Below are 22,554 nucleotides of genomic sequence, written 5' to 3'. Positions count from 1 at the left end.
CTCAGAAATGAGTTCTCCTCACGCCTGCTTGAGCAGCACTACCTGCATTTAATCAACTTAACAAATAAAAACTACTCACTAGAGATGAAAGAACCAAAAGGAAAACCATGGTCCACCTCTGATCCGCAACATTTGCAACAGGGTGAGTGACCAGCCCCTAGGGTCGCCACCAGGGGGCTCCCTCTGCCGGCTTCCTGCTCCAGCCCCAGATGGGCCAGTAGAAACCCTGCAGGAGCCTGAGGCTCACGGGGTACAGGCCCCCAGGCCCCAGGAGTTGGTGCCGTTCTTACCTGTACACAATTCTTTCCCTCTGCAAGTCCTCCAAGCCACAGCACACCTCGGCGGCATAGAAGACGGCTCTCTGCTCGTCGAAGCCGGGGTTGCCCAGGTTGTAAATGTGGAACTTCAAGTCCCCTCCGTTCATAATGGTTAGCACCAAGCACAGGGCATCTTTGGTTTCGTAAGTGTAGCATAAACTAACCTAAAGATGACAGCGTCACAAAAAAAAACAAAACAAAAACCTGCTCATTCACCGGTGATTCGCTCTACTTGCTAACAACACTCAAATAACGCACGCTGGAGCTCTGAAAACACACAGACACTCTGCTTCGGGTGCTTCTGGGACTGCTCCCTGTCGAGGCTCTCACACTTTTGTACTGAAGGGTGAGAATACGCTACGTCTAGGTGGATAGGTGGCAAAACGTCACAAAGACACTTGGGGCCATGATTCCTCAAAGTTATGCTCCCATCACGGAGCGCGGATGTCCCATGCTTCCAAACACCTGGACGCGCCCCACAGGCAGGGCCAGGGAGGCCGCGCCGCGCACACTCTGCCAGCGTCATGTGCTGTCAGTCAACGCTGCTGGCTGGCGGCACAGTGGTCTCTTATTGTGGTTTTAATGTGCATTTCTCCGAATATGCAAATGCAGAGGCACTGCTCATACTTTTTCATATAATTATCCATTTGCAACCTCTTTTACAAAGTGCTTACTCAATTTTTTGCCAACTTTTCTATTGGTTTGTATGTCAACATGTGCACGCACGCACGCACGCACGCGCGCGCACACACACACACACACACACACACACCCTGCTGGGATTCTGACTGGGACTGCACTTAATTCACTTAATCTGTACATCAATTTGGGGAGAAGTGACATCTTCACAGCACTGAGTCTTCCAACGACGAACAAAGAACCCCTTCATTTACTTATTCTTCTGTGATTTCTTGCAATAGCATTTTATAGTTCTCAGTGTAGAAGTCTTGCACATCTTCATCTGATGTATGTCTAGGCTTTTGTTTCTTTTTTTTTGCTATAGTAATTGGTATCAATTAAAATTTTGATTTTCTAAGTGCTTGTGGCTGGTGTCATATTTAATAACTTGGCTAACTTCTCAATCAATTATCTACAAAGCCTTGGACCGTCTCCACATACAGTCATGCTGTAGGCCAGGGTGACAGTGGATGAGGAGGAGACAAACATGACAAAGATACAGCTCAGGACCCCCTGATCAACTGTAAGCAGGGGAAAAACACAGAACCAAGACGAAGGAAAATATTCCTGCATTCCATGGGAGTGGCCAAGAACACAGAAACCAAAACATTTTGTTTAAATAGATAAACTAACTACTACTTATGTCCCTTTCATAAAGCTAGATGGTGGATTTCTATACTTCAAGCCTGTTAGACAAATATATTTAAAACAATTCCAAGATGAGCCCATTTTATTAAAGATGTTCATTTGACACACATCAGACTGACATATCATCCACATAAACTATGTAATCAGGTGAGAGAAACTAGGTGTGAAGATGAAAAACGCACCACTTAATGCACAGGAAGGGCCTGGAAGGAGTTCTGAACTCACCCCGGTCCCCCAGACAGTTAGTCCTTACCTGGAACAGTGAAGGCGGAATTTGAGGCTTCCTACAGTTGGGATATGCTCACTGAGAGCCAAATAGTAGACGTGCCAGGTATCAGAAAGAGGACAGATGGAGACAGACTGGGGGCCAGCGGGGTGTCTTCGAGTGTATCGGTCAGAGCACCCCCACTGGCCATAGCACTCAACTGGAAGATGACAGCAAACGGAAGGCTAAGCTCTGGCTGCCACCAAAGCGGGGAAGGGCACCTGGCCAGCAACGCCAGGCTTGTAGGTGTGAAGGTAACTGACAGACCCGGTGATGACAAGCCACAAGTTCACAGCAGGATGGCCACCATTTAGTGTCTTTGCCCGGAAAGAACTGACTAAGAACAAAAGGGCTGTCACTAGAACCCGGCTGGTCCTGGCCCCTACCGGACTCCGCCCCTCGGCTGAGGAAGGCGCTACTCATCAAGCCGCCTGCAGGGGGCGCAGGAGATACTTACTACAAATCTGCTGTGCACCTTCTCCAGGATCCTTCTTTCATTTAGAGCCATAGCTTCGCCTTTCCTCTTCTTTATTCTCTTTTTTTCTAGCTTTTTACAGGCGTACATTTTCCCTGTAGCTCTCACTTGACAGGCACAAACCTAGTTTCAAAAGGGGGGAAAAAAGGTCTACGTCCCCCCGGCATTGCTTAGGCTACCAAAGAACACTGTCCCCACGACGACCCGCCCAGGTAAAGGGCAGCTACGACTAAGCCGCCAGGGCCACTTCAGTGGTGGGCACTTGGGAGCTGTGGGGCAGGCTTCACCCTCAGCTCCCTCGTCGATGGACGGGAACCGAGCGAGCACAAGGCGCGCCCTGGACACCACGACAGCGGGAAAATAGGACTGGTCGCGTGTGAGCACACCACACCTGTTTCACCTAAATGTGTCTCCCTGTGTCTCTGTCCTTTCTGTACAAGAGCAAAGTTTTGGAAACTAAACAGATTCTTGACTTTTTTTTAAAAAAAAGGTCAAGAATATAAAGAAATATATTTCATAGAATTTGTAGACTTTCATATATTTACTCTGCTTGGTTTTAAAGTAATATTTATATGTTACTTAGCTTTACACTACGAAAACTTTCAGACATACGAAAGTGGAGAGAATCCTATGAGCCCCCAGGTACGAGTCCCCCAGGTTCTGGACCATCGACATATGGTTGTCTCATTTCCTCTGACCCCTACCCACCTCTCACTCACACGCACACACCAGCCGCACACATGCAAACCCCATATCCCATACACACCTACATACAACCACATGTACACACATGCGCATGCCACACAAACACGCAACATGGAAGATTACTTTGAAAGCAAATATAAGACACAATATAATTTCATCCATCAATAAAATAATCCTGATGGTAAAATATAAAGTTCACAGTGGAATATATTTTAGGTATTAGGACAATGATAAAACTCACCTGAGATTCCAAGATAACGGTCATTATGATTTTGCTGCATCGCTTCTAAAGCCCCCTGTGTACATGTATATCAAGAACATATACCTTGCTCCCCTTAAAGCCCTCTCTGGATTTTCGGGAGAAATGGGCTTCTATGATGGAATAGGTAGTATTTTATAACCTCCTTTTTATAGTGTGACTATTTTCTCGTCATTAAATGTTCTCTCAACATATAACTATTCTCAAATTTATTTAATCATTTTCCTATCATCAAGTCTTGGCACATGGCCTCTGCGTGTCTCTTTATCTTAAACTTAAAATAAGTTCTTTTAAGTGGAACTGCAAAGCCAAAGGAAGGGACGGGGGAAGAGGGAAGGCACCTGGCTCCGCGCTACCAGCTGGATAGCAACGCTCATTTGCTCCCCACAAAAACCCAGGGAAGCAGAGATCACACCGGGAACTGACGGAATAGGAACTTGACCTCGGGTCCGCCCAGCTTGTAGGGGGGAGGGTCTGCCCTGTCCCCTATACCACGCTGCCACCGAAACAATGCGGCAGAGATGCCGACTGATTCCCTCCCACTGCCCTTCCCTCAGGAGCCTACAAAGCTCTTTTCCGTTAAATAAAGCATAAACGAAAACATCATTGTCAGCAGAGTAAGACCAGACACACACCCTTCGAAGCCACCGGAAGAGGTGCCAGCATTTGGAAAAGGGCGCTGCACGATGGCATTTGGACTTGAAGGGCACTGAGGCTGTGTGCACTAGGGTCCGGGGTACTTCTAACAGGCGTTCAGAAGACACACAGAGTGGTGGCCACTCCCCACCGCCACCCACCCTGGGCCTTGACATAACGTCCAGCGCATCCAGAACAAGTCTGTGAAAAACCACAGCGGTTTATTCGTCCACACAATCGCTGGTTTAGAAACACAAGTAAATGTGTTAAAAAGTAATCTATAAAATCGGAAATACACAAGTCTTTCAAAGTGGTTAGCTTTTGCTAACATGTTCTTACTAAATCCATTTCTAAAAACTTAAATGCAGCTATAACTGAACTTCGTTGTTTTATAAACACAAGACCCACGTGTTTGAAACTTCTTTACCTCCATTCTTTGACAAAATCTGAGTTTTATCCTTAGAGATCATGAAAGACAGAATAGTAAAAACCAAAGAGAGCAAATAACTTTCATGCTCCAGGAGGTGTTCAAACGGAGGGTGGATTCCTCACAGAAATATCTACTATGCAGGGGTTATGACAAGCATTTGGTTGGGTTACACAAAATATTCTAGGAGGTCTCCAGAACTAGACAATACCGCTGATTCCCCTGAAGTGATGGCTACGTGGATCAACTTCTCGCATGTCGAACCGCACACGTGCACGAGCTCTCACGGGCGGTGTGTCACTCCTGGGTCAGCTTTCCCACTCATGGCTTCGGCTTTGGCTCTCTCTTGGACTTTGGGAGCGTGCGTGCTTTAAGCACAAGCGGGCAGGGCACCTTCCTCTCACTCAACACCCGGCTTCATTTCCACTCTGGCTCTCCTGGCTCTGGGACTTAGCAGTGCCGGAACTGGTCATTCACGAGGCAATCGATGCCTGTTAAAACCACCTGTCTCTGTCCACTGACCACAGCGGCCACGGAGGGCCATCACATTTAAAGGCCACCTCTCATGAATTTGTGGGTAGTTTCCTCAGGATTTCCTAAATTTAACAAATTTTCTAGACCTTTTGATGTAGGTGTGAGGTACATGTATGTCCAAACAGAGTTGAGTTAAATAAGCATATTTAATACTACACTCTGTACTACGTGAACTTTTAGGCTGGTCTTAAATTATGGAAATAGAGTAACAGAAATTTCATAATATAAAAACAGAATAACTTTTTCAATCAAGGCAAACTGACTGAGCTTGAACATCAAACATGGAAAAACAACTTCTTTAAGAAATATGAAATGGAAGGTAAAATCACCAAAATAGTGATTTTTTTCCCTAGATTTCCGAGCTTTTTAAAAGCTTGTAGCAAAGTACCTTTTGCTCAAAGTTGAATCTTAATTCTCACAATTGGGTAAAATTATACCCCAAACATACGGTAAGGACACAGATGCAGGTGTGTCACCTAAAGATCACGTCTTTCAATTACCTCGCTGTCTACTGCTCACAAGTGGTCACATGTTACTTACCTCTCCAAACCCACCTTTTCCTAGAACTCTGTAATGTCTAAATGTTTTCTTTGTTACTGGACGCCTAATCAAAACAAAAAATAAAAAAGTTTCAGGTCTTAAATCGCATTGTTATTTTAAAACAGAAAAGCCTACCCAGCCCTTGTCTCGGCCTTACTCATGGAACCACACTGCTCAAGGGGAGTGCCGGGGACCAGGCTGCCTGTGCTTAGGGACTGGCCCCAAGGTGGGACTGCCCTCGACTGTGCTGCGACAAACGAGCACATGTAACTTTTCAGCTTTATTGAAAACACCCAGATAGATGTGGAACGGTCCCATTAGCTTTACTAATGACAAACCCGCAACTAGCCCATGCTACGAAATACCCATGTGTTCTCAGACCGCCCCGTGGGGCTGTCGGAAAGCTGCTGAGGAAAAGAACAGATCTACGGTGCGCTGTCCTTTGCAAAAAGAACCTCAGAGGGCCACCCGACATCTCGAAAACGCATGTATGAACCAGCAGCGGAAGTCTGATCGATCAATAGTAACTGGTGGCAGCTGGCACTTCCTGGGCGCCAGAAACGCGAAGCATTACGCGCTTTCTCAGGTTTTCCAAGGGTCCGGGGGAGTAGATCTTAAGCACCTCTATTTTACGGAACAAGGACCCGAAGCTCATAAAGGCTCAGTCACTTGCCCGAGGCCACACAGCCAACACGAAGCTGAGACCACCAAGACTCAAACACTGCCCTGGGTTACGAATTATATTTCTGTGGATCTAGGATATGCTTTATTTTCTAACTATTGCACCAACGGGGCTGACCACCATTTTAAAAAGAACGCAGTCAACTAAAAACACCATAGGCAACCCAAGGTTCCCGGTGGCATTTAGACAAGTGGAACAGGACACCCAATCAGTGTGCATTACGAGAACTTATCTACTTGTTTTCATTGAGCTTCAAGTTGAAACATACCTTTCCAGCCACTTCCACTGTAAAAATCGAGAAAAATATGGGCTTTCTTGGTATTCTTCAAATGGTTTTCCACTTAGATAGCTATGGACAACACTAGAAAAAGATTTCATGCATTACACACCTGTGTGGCATCAGAGGATGGAAGCAACTGTGTGTGTGTGAGTGCGCTGACGAGCACGGGCTGTGGAAAGCCGACCGTTACACACAGTTCAGTGCTATCGGCGAAAACATGAGGGCCGCAATTCAACAGAAACGCATCCAATTTACCCTCCGGAAGTCAGGGCTGCTTTTTATGTATATGGACATCAGAGAACTAATTACTTGATAGAAACAATCCGCCAGTGAAAGGATAATAGTTTAAAATGTATTCCAAGTCTGTGTGTGCGTATGTGTGCACACTCACACGCCTGCAAAGGTAAATATATTGCAGCAGGGGATGCAAACATTTTGTAAATAAAATTGAAGTGAATGTCTAAATGATAAGAGTAATAAGGCAGAAAATGTTAACGTGACACCACCTTTTTTTAACATTGAAAATAAAGCACCCAAAAATTATTTTATGCTACACATTTCTTGGAGAAATTTTATGCAATTAGCCATGCCTCTTAGGTTTTACTTATAATTTTATTATAGAAGTAATAGAAGGCTTACTTGGGGAGGAGATAAGGGACAAAACATAGCCCGTCCTCCAAAACGGCTCATTCGTTAGCAAACGCCTCCTGAGCAGACTGCGAGCAGTGTGCCGGATGCCCGAGGGAAACGCGTGGAGGGCCTAGGGGTTCCGAGACCCTTTCGGGGTGTTCGGTAATGAACCCGCATTTACAATAATACTGAGAGCTTATGTGCCTTTCTAAAACCCCATTCTCACGGAGGGGTCTTCCAGAGGCCTCGAGACATGTGACAACATCTCTGCTCTGATAGTGGAATGCTCGTCTTATTTTTTTAAAGAAACATAACCCATATGCACAAAAGCTTTTTGGGTCCTCAATAGTTAAGTGTCTCAGGGTCCCGAGAGCGGAGGTCGGAGCTACATTCAGTGTCGTAATGGGGGCCCGTTCCCATCTGGAGGGGCACATGGGCGCTTCAAGTCCAAACCCATCTGACCAGTGAACGGGTCTGATACTGTCGGCTTAGCTAAATCACCTTTATAGAGGTGTTTAAGTATTCCCGTGAAAAGAACGCCACGAAGGCCATGTTCTCATGTTACGCTTGCCTGTTTCACGGCCTGTGTAAACTAGGAGGAAATGCTGCCATCGACTCACCAGTGCTTCTCGAGCTCTCTTCCTAGCGCGCCTCACCTCAACACAACAGACCGCTCCGCCGCTCCGGTCTGGGAGGTGAACCTGCTGTGCATGTTCTTTAAAAACCATGACATTTAAAACTGTGCATCGGTCAGCTCAGCGCTGGCTTTTCATGTACTCATCTGGCGACCCCACTACCCATGAAGTCAGGCTGACTCGCACTGCAGCTTCGCATGGGAAAGACGGGGAGCATAAAGGGGCCACTCGAGTTCATTATGCAGCATCAGTATTCTAGGATCCAAAATGAGAAAACCAGGTTTTGGGGAAAATAAAGGTTGTGACAATATATAAATAAGGCAGGAGAACAGAAAACGCTGAAACTCCTAGTTTCTTCACAGTATTATGCTGAAGTCTCCAATTAGGCAGTGCCCGGCACAGCTGGTGGCAAATGAGACAATAAATATCTAGAGAGTGAACTGTGATCAGTCGAATCAAAACAGATAGATGTCTGAGTATCAAAACTTACTTAAAGATTAGCAACTTTAAGTCCCTATTTTGAAATTTATGCCCATAGAAGGCAGAATTTTTGATCCGTCTAATACGGTTAATGTACATCAGCCTGTATTTTTCAATAGAACAGAATTCAAAAAGTGTATTTCACCAGAGTTAAAACTGCAAACGAATCTAGTGAACAGATAGATCGATAAAGAATCCTAAGGCTAAAATGGGGGAGCGTACACTGACCGTGAAAAAAGAGAGGCTCTTAGAGGTGAGAGAGCAAATTATGAAATAACTGTAATTACGAGGTAAGTTTAAACGGCATTGACTGCTAAAAACCTGAATCCCAAATGAAGTGAACTATAGCCCAGCAACAAGAGGCCAGCCCTGTCCGAGGAGGAGCACCCCCCACTCACGAGCTGGATCGGCCCGGCCCCCTACCCCGTGAGCTGTGGGCTCGCGAGCATGCTGGGCTCTGTCTTTTTGACTTGGTGTGTATTTTCTCTCCAGTTTAAGGATGGAGAGCTTAGTATTCCCTGCCGCATTTGCCCGTGGTTTTTGGAAAAGATACGAATGATGATGTGCATTATGGACTGAATGGGTCCCCCCCACAGTCATGTGTTTGAGTCTAATCCCCAAGGTGTTAGGAGGTGGGGCCTGTGGGAGGGGATCAGGGGATCGGGTCTCGCGGGTGGATCCCTGTGTGGGGACCAGTGCCTTACAAGAGGCCAGAGGGCTGGCTTCCTCTTTCCCCAAGTGAGGACACAACAAGAAGGTGCCATCACCGGACCCCAATCACGCTGGCACCTCGATCTCAGGCACCAAGTCTCCAGAACTGTGAGAAATAAATGTGTTGTGTTTTATAAGCCACCGAGTCTGTGGCACTTTGTTACGGCAGCCCCAGGGGACTAAGACACTGTGCTTCCAGGAGTGTCAATGAAAAGGCCCATGAGAGACGGCCTGGCCTTGCCCAAGGTGGAGCTGGTCTTGGCGGAGGTCCCGTGAGCCTGTCAACAAGGGCACTGTCTCCAGCCTATGGTTGTTCCTTCTTTGTCTATGTGATGTCACCTGGCCAGGCTGTGAGTGAAGCTTTCAATCCTGCTTTTGTCTCTGATGTCTCTTGCACAGGCTCGACCAGACCACCAGTCCAAGACTCGTCACCGAGGTTCTCGCCTGTCCCCTGTCACCCTCAGGAAATGTGGACGGTGCAGCGTGGCTGCGTGAGGAAGAGGAGCCTACCTGCTGGGCATGCAGCGGGCAGAAGCCACTGGCACGCCTCGCGACGTGAGTGCGGGGCCACCTGCCCACTGGCACACGTTGACTCAGGCACAGGGAACGCACGCGCCTCCTCCACTGAGCTGCTGACTCGGGCACGACAGAACCACGCGCTACCCCAGAAACGAAACAGTTCCTTTGTCATTGACTCACAAAGGAGTGCTCTAGGCTGCACAAAGCAGTTGCCTAGCGAGCACCATTTTTCTTCAAGTTGCAAATACCCACCACGGTAAGAGAAAATGACTGAGCCTGGGCTCTGGTGTCGGAAAGACCTAAACCCGCCCTGTGGATGTGATCGCCACAGGTGGCTAGGAGCTGCCAACCACTAGGGCCTTACAGGAGCGAACATTTAGACTTGTGTCCAGGAGTTAACGTGAAAAATCAGAGAAAGAAACACACAACGTATGAAGCGACAAATTAGGAATTTTCAGATTTTTTCTAGTAGTTTCTGCAAAAATAAAAATGGAACAGAAAAGTGATGCTTTAAAACTGGGAACTTTGCAAACCCAGAACCTATAATGTGACTGTGTATGGCAACAGGGACCTTGCAGATCTTACTGAATTAAGGACCTTGAGATGGGGGATGACCCTGGGTTATCCGGAAGGGCCCTAAGTGCAATTATGGCGCGTGTCCTTATGAGAACAGGGCAGAGGGAGATCTGGACACAGCAAGTAAGGAAAGCCCAAATAAGGGCCAAAGCGGTGACAGACTGGAAGATGCCACACTCCTGGCTCGGAAGATGGAGGACGGGGCCATGAGCCTAGGGGACTGCAGCTCTAAAAGCTGGAAAACCCAGGGAACATTTGCCCCTAGAGCCTCAAGGGGAACACGGCCCCGTCGACACTTTGTTTTCTGCCCAATGACACAGATGTCAGGCTTCTGACCTCCAGGACTGTAAGAGAACATATGTTTTTAGGCCACCACATTTGTGGCAACCTGTTACAGGGGCCAACAGGAAACTAGCACGGATGGCTCTGTCATCGGCGTGGTTGTAAGCCCCCCAAGGGTGATGGGCCAAGTCACTGCTGCTTATCATTCTATTCCCTGAACTCAGATCAAAGACAGGCACATAGTAGTGTCTGAGAGTTTCCAAAGAGTTACTAACACGCCGAGCTCTGGAATTTATATTTTCTTAAGGCATGTAAGAATGTAAACTCAAGCCAGCAGGGTTTTATTTTGTTTGGTTCTCCACTATAACCTCAACCCACAGAAGGGAACCACTAAGAGTTGAAATGCATCCTCCAAAGAGACAGGAAGTCCGAGCCCGGGACCTGTAGATGGGACCTTACTCAGAGAGGGTTGCTGCAGATGTTACTGGTTAAGATAAGGTCACGTGGAGCGAAGTGGGCCCTACTCCAGGACGACTGCTGCCCCTACAAGAGGGGGAGGAAGCGCAGAGACAGAGGCACACAGAGAAGGTGGCCACGTGACGGCAGACTCCCAGGAGCACTGAGGATGACCGAATGCCACCAGGGGCTGGGAGAGGCAGGAAGGGTCCTCTCCTACAGTCCTGAAAGCACGACCCTGCTGACACCTTGACTTCGGACTTCCAGCTTCCGGAACTGTGAGACCATTGATAAAGACCTCCTGACACAGCGCAGGCTCTCAACAAACATCTGCTGAACGCGTGAATAAGTGACACCCAAATGTCTTGCATAAATATACGAAGGACTCCACGTTTTAGGCCAGATCACCTCAGAAACAGTCCTTTCTTCCTGTATACTTAAGGAAGGTGAATTTAGCCAACATGTTCTGACTTAGAATTTTCCTATCCCTATTGCAAAGGTCTGAAGAAAAGGTATTTTCAGTGAGTGCCTAGATCTAAAAAAAGCATTTTATGCAAATCTCTTCATCTTGGACACAAGCATTTTGGAAGGCTGAGCAGAGAGGGCCGGGAGCCAGCAAAACGATGCTGGTGCACTGACTCTCCGCATGTGACCGCCCTGTAAAGGTGTCCCTATGAAGGTGTAATTCTTCATTTGCCTCTTCCTAGTGAAAGTGACCGCTTTGATTTGGAAAGCGCCCTGACAGGAAGGGTCTCCCGGTCCGGGCTGAGCCCAGCAGGCCAGCGGGGCGGGCGGACCCTCACTCACCTGGTGCAGCCCGCGAAGACCTCCTTGGCAGGGTCCTCGCTCAGTTGCAGTGCACACTCAATCACGACGTGTGGGGGCATCGCTGGTAAAGGGGCCACCGAGTTCTTAACACAGCACAAACCGAATACACGACAATTAGTGATTTTGTGATTTACCTGCTGTGAACAGAACCTAACGCTCATTGTAAAAAAAATGAAAATAAAGTGCATGACTTAAGTCAAAGCGCCACCGTCACTCTGCCCCCGTCTCATTCCCAGGGTTTGGTGTGTTGTCTACCTTCCCCTGTGCACATTAAACAGAGTGATAAGCAGGGTCTCCAAGAGATACTGGACCCCCAATTTCACAGCAGCACTATTCCTAACAGCCAAAGGTGGGAGCCACCCAGCATCCATTGTCAATGAAGGGATATAAAAAAAACATGGTCTATCCATTCAATAGAATATTCAACCTTCAAAAGGAAGGGAATTCTGACACATGCTACAACATGGATGAACCTGGAGGACGACATGCTATTAAGCCCAGACGCAGAAACAATTCCTGTATGATTCCACTCATATAATGTCCCTAGAGCAGTTAAATCCACAGACAGGAAGAACCACGGTGCTGGGGTGGGGGATGGGACTGGGGAGCTGTTTCATGAGGACAGAGTTTCAGTTTTGCAAGATGGAGATGCTGGCGGTGGCATGACCATGCGAACATACTTGATGCCAGTGAGCTGTATACCTAAAAATGGTTACAGCAACAAACATTTTTTACCACAATTAAAAATGCAAATACACGCATATATGAAGCCTCAGAAATAACACAGACTTATCCTCACGTAAACAGGATAAAAACTGTGTACAGATGCTCTCAACTGATGATGCAGTGACGTCCTACTCTAAGTCGAAAATGCGTTCGATATGCCTCACGTACCGTACGCACATCGCAGCCTGGCCTCACAGACCGTAAACGCGTCGGAACACTCACGCGAGCCCACAGTGGGGCCACCATCTTGAGTTTCACCTCAGGAGTGACTGACTTCCTCTTTTTCTTTTCACCAGAAGCAGGAGACACAGATGGGTGTTTTGGAGACATGATGTGGAAATACGAAATACAATATTCAAAAAATGCTGGCGACACAGTACAGTGTAGGGGACTGGTGGTTCCCCCTCGTGGACGCGTATCACATTGCACACTGCCAGCCCTGGAAAAGGTCACGATGCAAAGTACGGTTTCTAGCCAACGCTTACCGCTCCCGTACCATTGTGAAGTCAAAACACCATAAATAGAACCACTGACGTCGGGGGCCGTCTGTGTAGTCTCGCAAGGATGAGCTGACACTACAGAGCTACTGTACTTTCTTGACCGACTGCCGGGTTTCCCGGGGTGCAGGATGACCTGCCCCATCAGACATTCTTGGTTCCAGTCCCCCCACCGCCGCCAACACCTCGTCCGACTGTTTCCATGGGAAACATTCCTAGAAGCACACCTGCCGGCTCAGGGGAAACGTGGGTTCCAAATGTTGATGTTGACTACGGAACTGCCCTGCAAAGAGGCCCGCCACTTTCCAGGCTCACTGGCATGTCCTCTGCGCCAGCTTCCCATTCTCTTAACTCTCACCCAGAGGACTCTGGGCGAAGAAAACACATACCAGAACGACTGTCCAGCTTTATCAAATAACACACCCCGATCGCACTCAACTGTGCATTTGTCGTTAGAAATGAGAAATGCATTCTAGACTGGTGTCTGACTGGTATCGACGAGTTGCCACAGGAAAACTTTGCGTTTTCTATAAATTGGAGCGGATATTTTATCAGAGAAGTTAAACTATTAGTAGAAATATACAATGAGAAAACCTGCATTTCCTCACAACCAATAATATTGTTATAATTGATCATGATTAATAGCTGTCTCTTAAATTACCTAACACGAGGGAGGCCTTTTCATATGCATCTCACATCGTTAAGTCTCAGAACCCCCCAGCTGGGGGAGGCCTGGGACGCTACCGACTCTCTGTGACTCTCTGCGACAGCAGAGACTGAACCATGCTCGGGGCCTCTAAGGCCAGTTTCCTGTGACAAGGCAAGGCCAGAGAAGGGTAAGATGGGTCCATTCATTTTATCATTTCAGAAAAGAGGTCTGTTCATTCATTTACGCAATGAATACACATTGTTCCAGGCAGAGGAGACAACGGAAAATGGCAAAATTTTCAAAGACAAAGCCATTAAAACTAAAACCCGTATCAAAAGCATGTATTTTTAAGAAATGGCTTTCAGTATTTTCCATAGCCTTATTTCCTCTCCTGAGGTCTCAATTTTATGAAGCTAAGTAGCAGGTTAATTCCATGAAGACAAAAACGTGACATCTGCAAAGACACAGTTTTACTTCTCAATCTTTTAATTTTCGTGCCTAATTGCCCTGGCTTGTATTTCCAGTATAGTGCCAAATAGAAGTGATGAGCGCAAACACCCTTGTCTTGTTTCTGATGTTAAAGGGAAAGCATCTGGCCTTTAAGTATGGTGTCAGCTGTGTTTTCTGTATGTCCTTTTATACTGAGAAGTTCCATTCCATTACTAATTTGTTTAGTGCCTTTATTATGAACGAGTCTTTGGGTTTTGTCATATACTTTTTTTTTTTGGCTCTCATAAGATAATCATGTGGTGGGTTTTCTTTTTGCCTTTATTAATATGATGTATTCTATGAATTGAGTATCAGATGTTGAACTAACTTTGCGGTCCTGAGATAAATCACACTTGGTTTTGGTCATGACTTTTTTAAATTGTAAATCATATTTGGCTGAATTTTAGTATTTGAGAATCCTGAGAAAAGAAAACTAAGAAAAACTAAGAGGCCACGGACTGATACCGGTCAGCGGCCCGGGGGTTGGGGTCCCCTGCTTTAAGGTATTCTGAATTGTTGAAATTTGAGTAAAGGAGTCCCTTCTCAATATGCAAAAATAAAGAGATTTTTATTGTTGTTGGTTTTTTGTTTGTTTTACTTTTTTTGTTTTTATAGTAATTGGTCATTGTAATTTATGACATAATTGAATGTATAACTTATTCTGAATGTTTTCCAGCATTATTTGCTCCAAATAGCAATATTAAACTTGTTTTGTTTTTGTTGTTTTTTAAAGGAAAGACAAGAAAAAAAAACGACAACAACGATCTGACCTATCGTGATTTTTTAAGTAAAGCACAAGAGTCGTTTCCCCAGGTGATGGTAAGACAAGACACAAAAGCATTCACACGACACTCATGTGACACCACCTTCAGGCAGCCCATAAACATCACTCACTGTTACCCAGCCAGGGACAGCAGTCTGCCCCTCCCTTCTCCTTCTGCGTTTGCCATAACATACACCATGATTCCTCTCTAATTATGTCTTCCATCTTGACCAACTCCCCTGCTACGTATTTCTTTGAGAAGAGTAAAGAAAAAAGGACTTGATTTAAAAAAATGAAAGAACTAAATAAATGAACCTTCTCTTCTCCCAATTAGTGTCTGGGGGTACCTACGAATAATTCAGGTGCTGTAACAGCTGTGTTTGAAAAGATTGATCTCTGAGCCACGATACTGAGGCTGGAGGCTGTGGCTGACAAAACCTATTCGGGTCTGAATCACATCTGCTGCCCCCTGGCTGTGGGTACCACTTTGTGCCCGCTAGAGAGCCCACTGGCCTTTCCCTGTGGCGCTCCATCTTTTGCACCACCGAGTCTCCCCTACTTGATGGTGCTAGCATCTTCAGTTAGCTAGGCTCAAAATCTGAATATTTTGGCCTCATTCTCACAGTATTCTCCAACTCCAATCTCCTCATATTTAATTCCTGGCTCCAGCACTTCCTAGCTGTGTAACCTTTGGCAAGTCACGTAATCACTCTGATTTTCAGTCTTATCATATGAAAATGGACGTAACGATGTACCCACTTCACAGGTTTGCTGTGCACAGTAAATAACTGATTAGACACACTGAACGTTCGCTATCACTGGGGTACTGCTCTCCTCCGACCCTGAAACACAGGGACCTGCCCAGCGCTGGGACTGCTAACGGCTGACAAAAGAGAAGTCACACAAACGGACGCAGGTTACAGCTCTAATTTCAGGGACATACTCAACTGCAAGAACCTAGTGAATCAAAAGCATAAAAACTAAGACCTGTTAAAGCTTTTAGGAGAAAAATGTTATTTTCAGTCCAAGAGAGGCAAATAAAATTCTCTAATCTTATATTCTGTTTGAGGAAACATGGAAACTTTTAAATTGTTTGAGTCGATTTTCTAAGAAACTTAATTGTTAATTCCCTCACTGCATCAAAAGAAAATACAGAAAAGGAACATTTATAAGAAATGAAAGATTTTAACAGACTTGTTATACCTTATTCAATTAAGTGAAAATGGTTACGCACTCTAATTACGTAAGTAAGTTATTTACAAACTTTTGTATCTAAAGAAGAAAAAGCACCTCGTTACTGAAGAATGTGTCTAAGACTAACAGTCCACAATCTCTTCGGTCTTCATCAGCGGCCACTTCATATTCTGCCTGATTGGAGAAATGACAGAAAAAAAAAGTTAATTAAGCTTCTTCACTGACTTCGTGTCTCAAAATCTGACTTAAGGAACTGACTAGATACCCTAAGAAGCAGCTCCGTTGATCAAGTGTCTGCAGCTTTTCTCTGGGAAACTAACAGCCATGAGGGGGAAAAGGCCAGTTTTTTTAAGGCAAGAGAGCAACACATTCCATAATGCTCTGCCATTAAATGTGGCCAAATAAAATGGAATCTAATGCACAGCTTGGGCTATTCTAGGCAACGGCGTTTTAGACAGACCGAGAAGTGCACGAAAACGTGAGCACAGCGCTCCCAGGAAGGCCAGGTTGGCAGAACCCCAGTAGAAGTCACTCACACACAGGTGTCAGGTGAGAGACCCTTCAGAGTGGACAATACCACACAGGCCAGAACACAGAGCATCAAAAGCAGAACCTGATCAATATCTAAACATCTATGAAGAGTAAGCAAAGAAGAAAAGTAAAAGGAAAATACGAGAAAAAGAAAAACCAGAGGATCACAAAAGCCTACGTATGAGAATTTTAAGAGGCCACTCACTAATGTCAACAGATACAGAGACTCAAGCATGAGGAGGCCTCCAGGAAGCCACCGGGTTTTGCAAGCAGGGGCCTTGAAGATGGTGATGCAAAAAGCCAGATGGGGCTGAGGAGAGAAGGGAGGAAACGAAGAGCAAAGGAAGCTGACCTACTGAGCACGTTAGGAACGCTCAAAGACAATCATTCTGCATCTTGCACAGGCCCGGCACAGGGCCTCGGCCAGCAGCCGACCACCGGTCACTCGGCGTTCAAGGGCACTGTGCTCACCACACCTAGTAACCAGCAAACTGTTTACTTAAGTCCTAAGTCATCTGGATACGATATGGCACCCACTTAATGAAAGAAAACATAGTGATTCTGCTGTGTGTGTGTGTTTTTTTTTTTTTAATAAGAGCTTATTTGAGAAAAACTGACATATGCCAGGGAGCAAGATCTCAAATGCTCCCCCTGCCATGGTCTTTGGGTGTGCCACCTCAGCAGGCAACCATCTCAGGTCATTCAAACACACATCTGGCTGTTGCTGCTGTGATGGTATTTGTCCACGTGATTAAAGTCTACATCAGCTGACTTTTTTATCCTAGATAATTTGGGTGGGCCCGATTCAATCCATCAAAAGGCCTTAAAAGTGGAACTGAGGCTTCCTCGAAGAAATTTCTGCCTAAGAACAGCAGCTTTACCCCATTTCTGGAGAGTTCCATCCTGTCCTTCCTGATGGTCTACCCCAATAAGCATATGTCTTAACTAGCTCTTAAACCTCATGAGTTAAAGCAGGAAGTTGCAAAGTCATTCAGTAAATACACGTGCGTCTCCAGCACCTGAGATGTAATTCTATATGTGCTACCACGTCACACGGCAGGATTTCCGGACTAAGATGGTAACTCGACAGCAGGACGACTACTTTAGCCACGTTAATGCCAAGGTCTAATTAACTTAAATCTCATCTTAGTTTTTCAATTTTCAAAAGCACAAGACTAGATGGTTCAGCATTGGAATAAATCCTCACTCACCACAGCATCCAGGAATTCAATGCACCTCTTTAGATCATGTTTTGTATCACAGAACTGCCTGAAGAGAAGTCTTCCTATTGGCTGCTTGTCACAAAGACTGTTATAATCCTTTTCTGGGGAAAGAAAGGGGATAAGAAACAAATAAATACCATCGTTACAATTCAGAAAGTGCTCTTCTGAACCTTACTGTTTTCACCTGATAAAACAAAAGTCAAAAATTGTATCTGCGTATTATTTTTTAAACTAGTGTTTTGTTCACCAATTTAGATTAGGTTATCATGAATACGTACAATACCTTAGTAGAGCCAAAAGTAGCTGCAAAGATTGATACAATCTTTCTGGAGGGTAATTTGGCAACACTGAAATTTTGAATACATATACCCTTTGAACTGGAAATCACATCTTTCAAAAAATACAATCGTGATTGCCCTGTAGAGGGGCTGCTGCGTCTAACTTCTTTGCTCACATCAGCCCTCACAGCGAACTCCCATTCTTCACAGCTACACAGTATCCCATTACACTGACGCATGCTTTTATCTGACTAATCCTTTCCTGAAGTTATCATCAAAAAATCTCGTCCATGTGCACAGAGAACTGTCTGGAAAAAGACTGAGAAACAGTTAACGGTGTTCATTTCTACAGCTACATACTTTATAACTCAGATTAGAACACCGATGGGGTTTATTTCCCAGGAAGAATCATGAATATACAAGGAGAATCTATTATATAATTTCTAAAAAACAAAAAGAAACTCAAGAAAGAATAACATCTAACAAATGGTGCAATGCCAGACATACCTCCAGACACAGCAGGCGCTGTTTACTCACCAATGGTCTGTCTAAGCTCGCTGCACAGGTTAACAGAAGGCAGCTTCAGCATCTCCCTCCATTTTTTACTACGACCACTTTTTTTGCCAAATCCTCCTAAATTTGGGGGGGAAAAGGCATTTTTTAAAATAGTCACAAATATCCAGTTATAACAACTACTCCCACTAATGTGCTCTGTTTGAGTGCTTTGGGTACCTATGATGCGCTTATAATACAAACTTATAATCATTTGTCTTTATCTGAAAAGCAGCTTGATGAAGTATAAAACTCTCAAGTAATGCAATCGCTGGCTTCGTCACTTAGAAACTATGTAACCTTGACCTGTAAGTAGCTCTGCAGAGCCTAAGTTTCCAAATTTGTAAACCGGACCAAATATGACATATTACACAGGGCCGCTTATAAATATCTGTTGGACAAATATTTATCAAGCACCTACTATGCACCAAATACTTTCAAAATTCAGGAAATACAATGATAAAAAAAAACAAAACAAAGTCCCTCCACTCCATTCTAGTGGAGAGAGAACAAATCAGTTTAAGATAACTGATAAGAAAAAAAATTTGCCAATCGCGTAGTGATAAACAGTATGAGATAAAATCAAGCCAGCCCAAGGTGGAGGGTGCTGGTGGGGCTAAGGTGGGCTGGGAGAGGCTGCCGGGGAGGCTCAAGCTGGGCATAGATCTGGAGGGCAAAAGGGAGCCAGGCTGGGGAGAGCCGGCAGAAGAGCGCCCCCTAGCGAGACAGGCTCAGTGGAAAAGCTCTTAGACAGCATTTTAGAAAGATGGCTTTAAAAAAGCACCTTTTAAAAATTGTTCACTCGGAGAAATTAAAACCTTTAACTTAAAGCATTCTGAGGAGCTGAAATTTGACGGCAGAACTATTGGGAGGAACAGATAAATCTGAAACAGGAAAGTCATATTTCACCGGGAAACGTCGAGCTCTGTCTTAAACACAGTGAGTCTGGAAACTGAGGGCAAGCCCCCCGGAAGATGGACAGACTGTTACGGCTGGAAGAGAAGGCTCAGTTACAGACACGGGTCTGAGAGTAAGGCTGCCTGGCGGGCGCAATCGAAGATGCGAGCTTTCCTTCCTTTTGCTCCCCCACGTGCCTCCCGCCCCCCGATATCGACCAAGATCACGAGCTCTAGATATACGTCCCACTACCCAGAAGTCCCAGACCACCTCATGTCCATCGTTCAAATCAGACTCTTCCTCCCCGTCAAAGCCAGTCCTCTTTCCATACTACGAATCCTGCTAACACACCGCCATCTACCAGGCAAAAAAGAGGGGGAAACTGGGGCATTACCTATCCTGTCCCCTAAGGGCCTCATTCATTCATTCGGAAGGCATTTGCCGCCGGAGTCCTGTGTGCTGGGCACTGTCCAGGCACTGGGCACACTGTGGAGAGTCAAGGTGGCCAGTCCTGCCTTCGGAGATGCTCCTGCCCCCTCCCCTTCCCTTGCCTGCTCTACTAGCAGTCCTCTCTCACCTAGGGCAGTCACTCTCCTTGACCTCCCGTCTAATGGCCCTCCTACCTCCCGTCTTCCCTTCCGGACCCTCCGCCATACAGCCTCCCAGGGTCATTGTCCTAAAATACAAACACAAGCTCACTTCTCCACTGTCACAGCCTTTGAAGGTCCCCCAGAGCCCAAAGATGAAGTGAGAACAAAGTGCAGCCCTGCCTAACATCATCCCGCGGATGCACCGCTCAAGCCTCACCATTCACTTAAAGCCCAAAAGAAGAGCAGGGCCCAGGAACCACAAGTGCCCGGACCGTGGCTCTGCCTCATTAATCTAAGTGAATCTCTACTCAGCTCAAGCAGAACCACCTCCATGAAGCCTGCCCTGCCTTTTCTAAGGCGCTGCAGGCACTGCTTCCTCTTCATGCCCTTAGCATCTTAAAAACATCTTCATTAAAGCTCGATGAGGGCAGATTCCAGGTGCACAGTCTTGTCCCTGGTGCATCTCCGGCATGCAAAGGAAGGACTGAGGGGATAAGCGAGTGGACCTCAGGTGCCCAGCGCACCACAGCAGCACGCTGGACAGACACATTAAGGGAATGTTTGCTAGCTTTGAGTGGGCCTGAAAAAACTGGAGATGCCGGCCACAAGGCATGGGTCAGAGGCAGACGTGAAACTGTCAAGGGCTAAGAGGAGGAGGAGGAGTAAGAGCTAAGACTTACTGAGTATTTATATTTACTATGTGCCAGGCAGCTTTCTAGGAGCTTCACATGTACTGACTCATTTAATCATCCCCCTATGATGTAAATACTATCACTCGTCCCTTTCCTCAGAGCAGGGACCAAAGCACACAGTTAACAGGTTTACTGTCACACAACTAGTGTGAGCAGCACCAAGATGCAACCTCACTTCTGCCTGACTCCAGGAACCCAGCTTACAGGTCACCAGTTTTAAGAAGCAACGAGGTATAATCGAAGCATTTTTTTAAGTGAAGAAACATTTAAAATAAATACTTGACATAAACACACTTAGAAATTAAGGTATGCTGTGAAATGAAAATAAGTCAGATACTTTTCTAGAAGCTTCACAAGTCTACTCTTACTAAATCCTCCCATCAACCCTATGAGATATACTGTTCCTATATTCTTGTCGTAATCCTAATTTTACAGATGAGAAAACCAAGGCACAGGTATGGGAAATAATTTGCCCGAAGCATTATAGCAGGTAAACTGAAAAGCTGGGAGCTGAACCCCAGTAATCACACTGGACAAATGCGGCCACGGGGCACTGCGGGGTTTGTACACAGAGGTATGTACACATATGTATATTTCACCTTTTCTTTGTTGAATTTAACAAAATAACAAATCACCCCTTAATCTCCAATTATATGTGAAGTGCCAATTATATGGCTAGTACTAAACAGGATAAGAAATTAAGATAAGAGCCATGTCCTGCCCGTACACAGGTTACAATTTAGCCTGATTAGCTGTGTTAAGAACCCCAAGTTGTAAATTCCCAGAGGACAGAGTATCTCCCGGCTGGAAGAAAATTACAAAGAAGAAAATGAAGGTAAATGTTGGGCCCTGAAGGGCAGAAAGAACTGTACAGAAAAAAAGCAAGCGCACGCTGCATAGGTTGGAATTTTAAGCATACAAGAATGTGACCAAATGAACACAAAAGTGTTCATTCACACAACAAAAATGCATTAAGTAGCTCTTGAGTGTGCAATGCACAAGTTAAGTGCAATGAAGGAAACAAAAATGTTAGCTACTATACATACCTCTGGGAATCAAGAGATGTAGAAGCTACTTCTAGAAACTCCTTGAAACCAAAAGTCCTGGTGAGGAAGCCTCAGCAAGAGAGAGCATTAATGATAGCAGGTATATTAACTATGCTTCAGGTGCTAAGCGAACTGCTAAATAACACTAGAACCTGAAGTCAGAATAGAATTACTATATATAAACCCAAAGTCTGATTAAACGTACATGTCGTGTATTCCTCCGTTTATTCTGTCAATTTTTGGAAGAAAGAAAATGGAGTTAAAGTCTCCTCAGAAGTATGTGAAACAATCTAAACTTATGATTTAAAGCAACGGTCATAAATTATTTTTAAAATGCAGCACACACCAAAACGAATCCTAATTTTTTTTAAAAAAAGCAGTGGTTTTTGTTTTATTAACAATGTGATTATTTCATACTTCCTTAGAGTGTGCCTGGCATACTGACACACATACTTTTTCAATGCAGCATCATCCGCCAACATTTCTGAGAGGAGGAAAGACTAACAAATCTTCAGTTTGAGACCAAAAAGAGACTGATTTCATTTGAAATAAACCTAGAAAATGACTGGACGCACTAGTAATATTAAACCAACATTGCAATTTCCACAGTAGTGGGCGTAACTACTGTGCTACACCCACTCATTTCAAGTTAATTTTCTAATACACAAAGCAGAGAAACTACACGAGGAGTTAGCCATGAACAGACATGTGTCCAAGAAGACACTTTCTGGGAAATACTCCGGTGCCCGCATCAATAAACGCTGCTTCCTGCTTATACCCCCCGTGTCCCATCTCTCCGTTGGAGAATCCGGCAACAGCACCCCTAAATCCCCTACCTGGGGTGTGGGTGGAGGTGGGTGGCGC

At 45.4% G+C, this 22,554-nt stretch overlaps 1 protein-coding gene across 1 annotated transcript in view; it reads right to left on the bottom strand.

Moving 5' to 3' along the window:
- GRK4 (G protein-coupled receptor kinase 4) overlaps positions 1 to 22,548 on the bottom strand; it is a 49,387-nt gene extending 26,839 nt beyond the window's left edge. The window contains exons 1-10 of the mRNA XM_023519669.1: positions 19,633 to 22,548; positions 19,375 to 19,457; positions 18,451 to 18,546; positions 17,624 to 17,736; positions 15,978 to 16,055; positions 11,543 to 11,646; positions 6,435 to 6,527; positions 5,485 to 5,548; positions 2,366 to 2,506; positions 291 to 481 (exon numbers count right to left, since the gene is read on the bottom strand). Of these exons, the coding sequence (XP_023375437.1) occupies positions 291 to 481; positions 2,366 to 2,506; positions 5,485 to 5,548; positions 6,435 to 6,527; positions 11,543 to 11,646; positions 15,978 to 16,055; positions 17,624 to 17,736; positions 18,451 to 18,546; positions 19,375 to 19,457; positions 19,633 to 19,643 (974 nt within the window). The 5' untranslated portion in view covers positions 19,644 to 22,548. The remainder of the gene's footprint in view (positions 1 to 290; positions 482 to 2,365; positions 2,507 to 5,484; positions 5,549 to 6,434; positions 6,528 to 11,542; positions 11,647 to 15,977; positions 16,056 to 17,623; positions 17,737 to 18,450; positions 18,547 to 19,374; positions 19,458 to 19,632) is intronic.
- Between the last annotated feature and the right edge of the window lie 6 nt (positions 22,549 to 22,554).

Source organism: Pteropus vampyrus, unplaced genomic scaffold (assembly GCF_000151845.1).
Source record: "Pteropus vampyrus isolate Shadow unplaced genomic scaffold, Pvam_2.0 Scaffold231, whole genome shotgun sequence".
Lineage (NCBI taxonomy): Eukaryota > Metazoa > Chordata > Mammalia > Chiroptera > Pteropodidae > Pteropus > Pteropus vampyrus.
The sequence above is the reverse complement of the archived record's forward strand: the minus strand, read 5'-3'. Positions and strand labels throughout refer to the sequence as shown.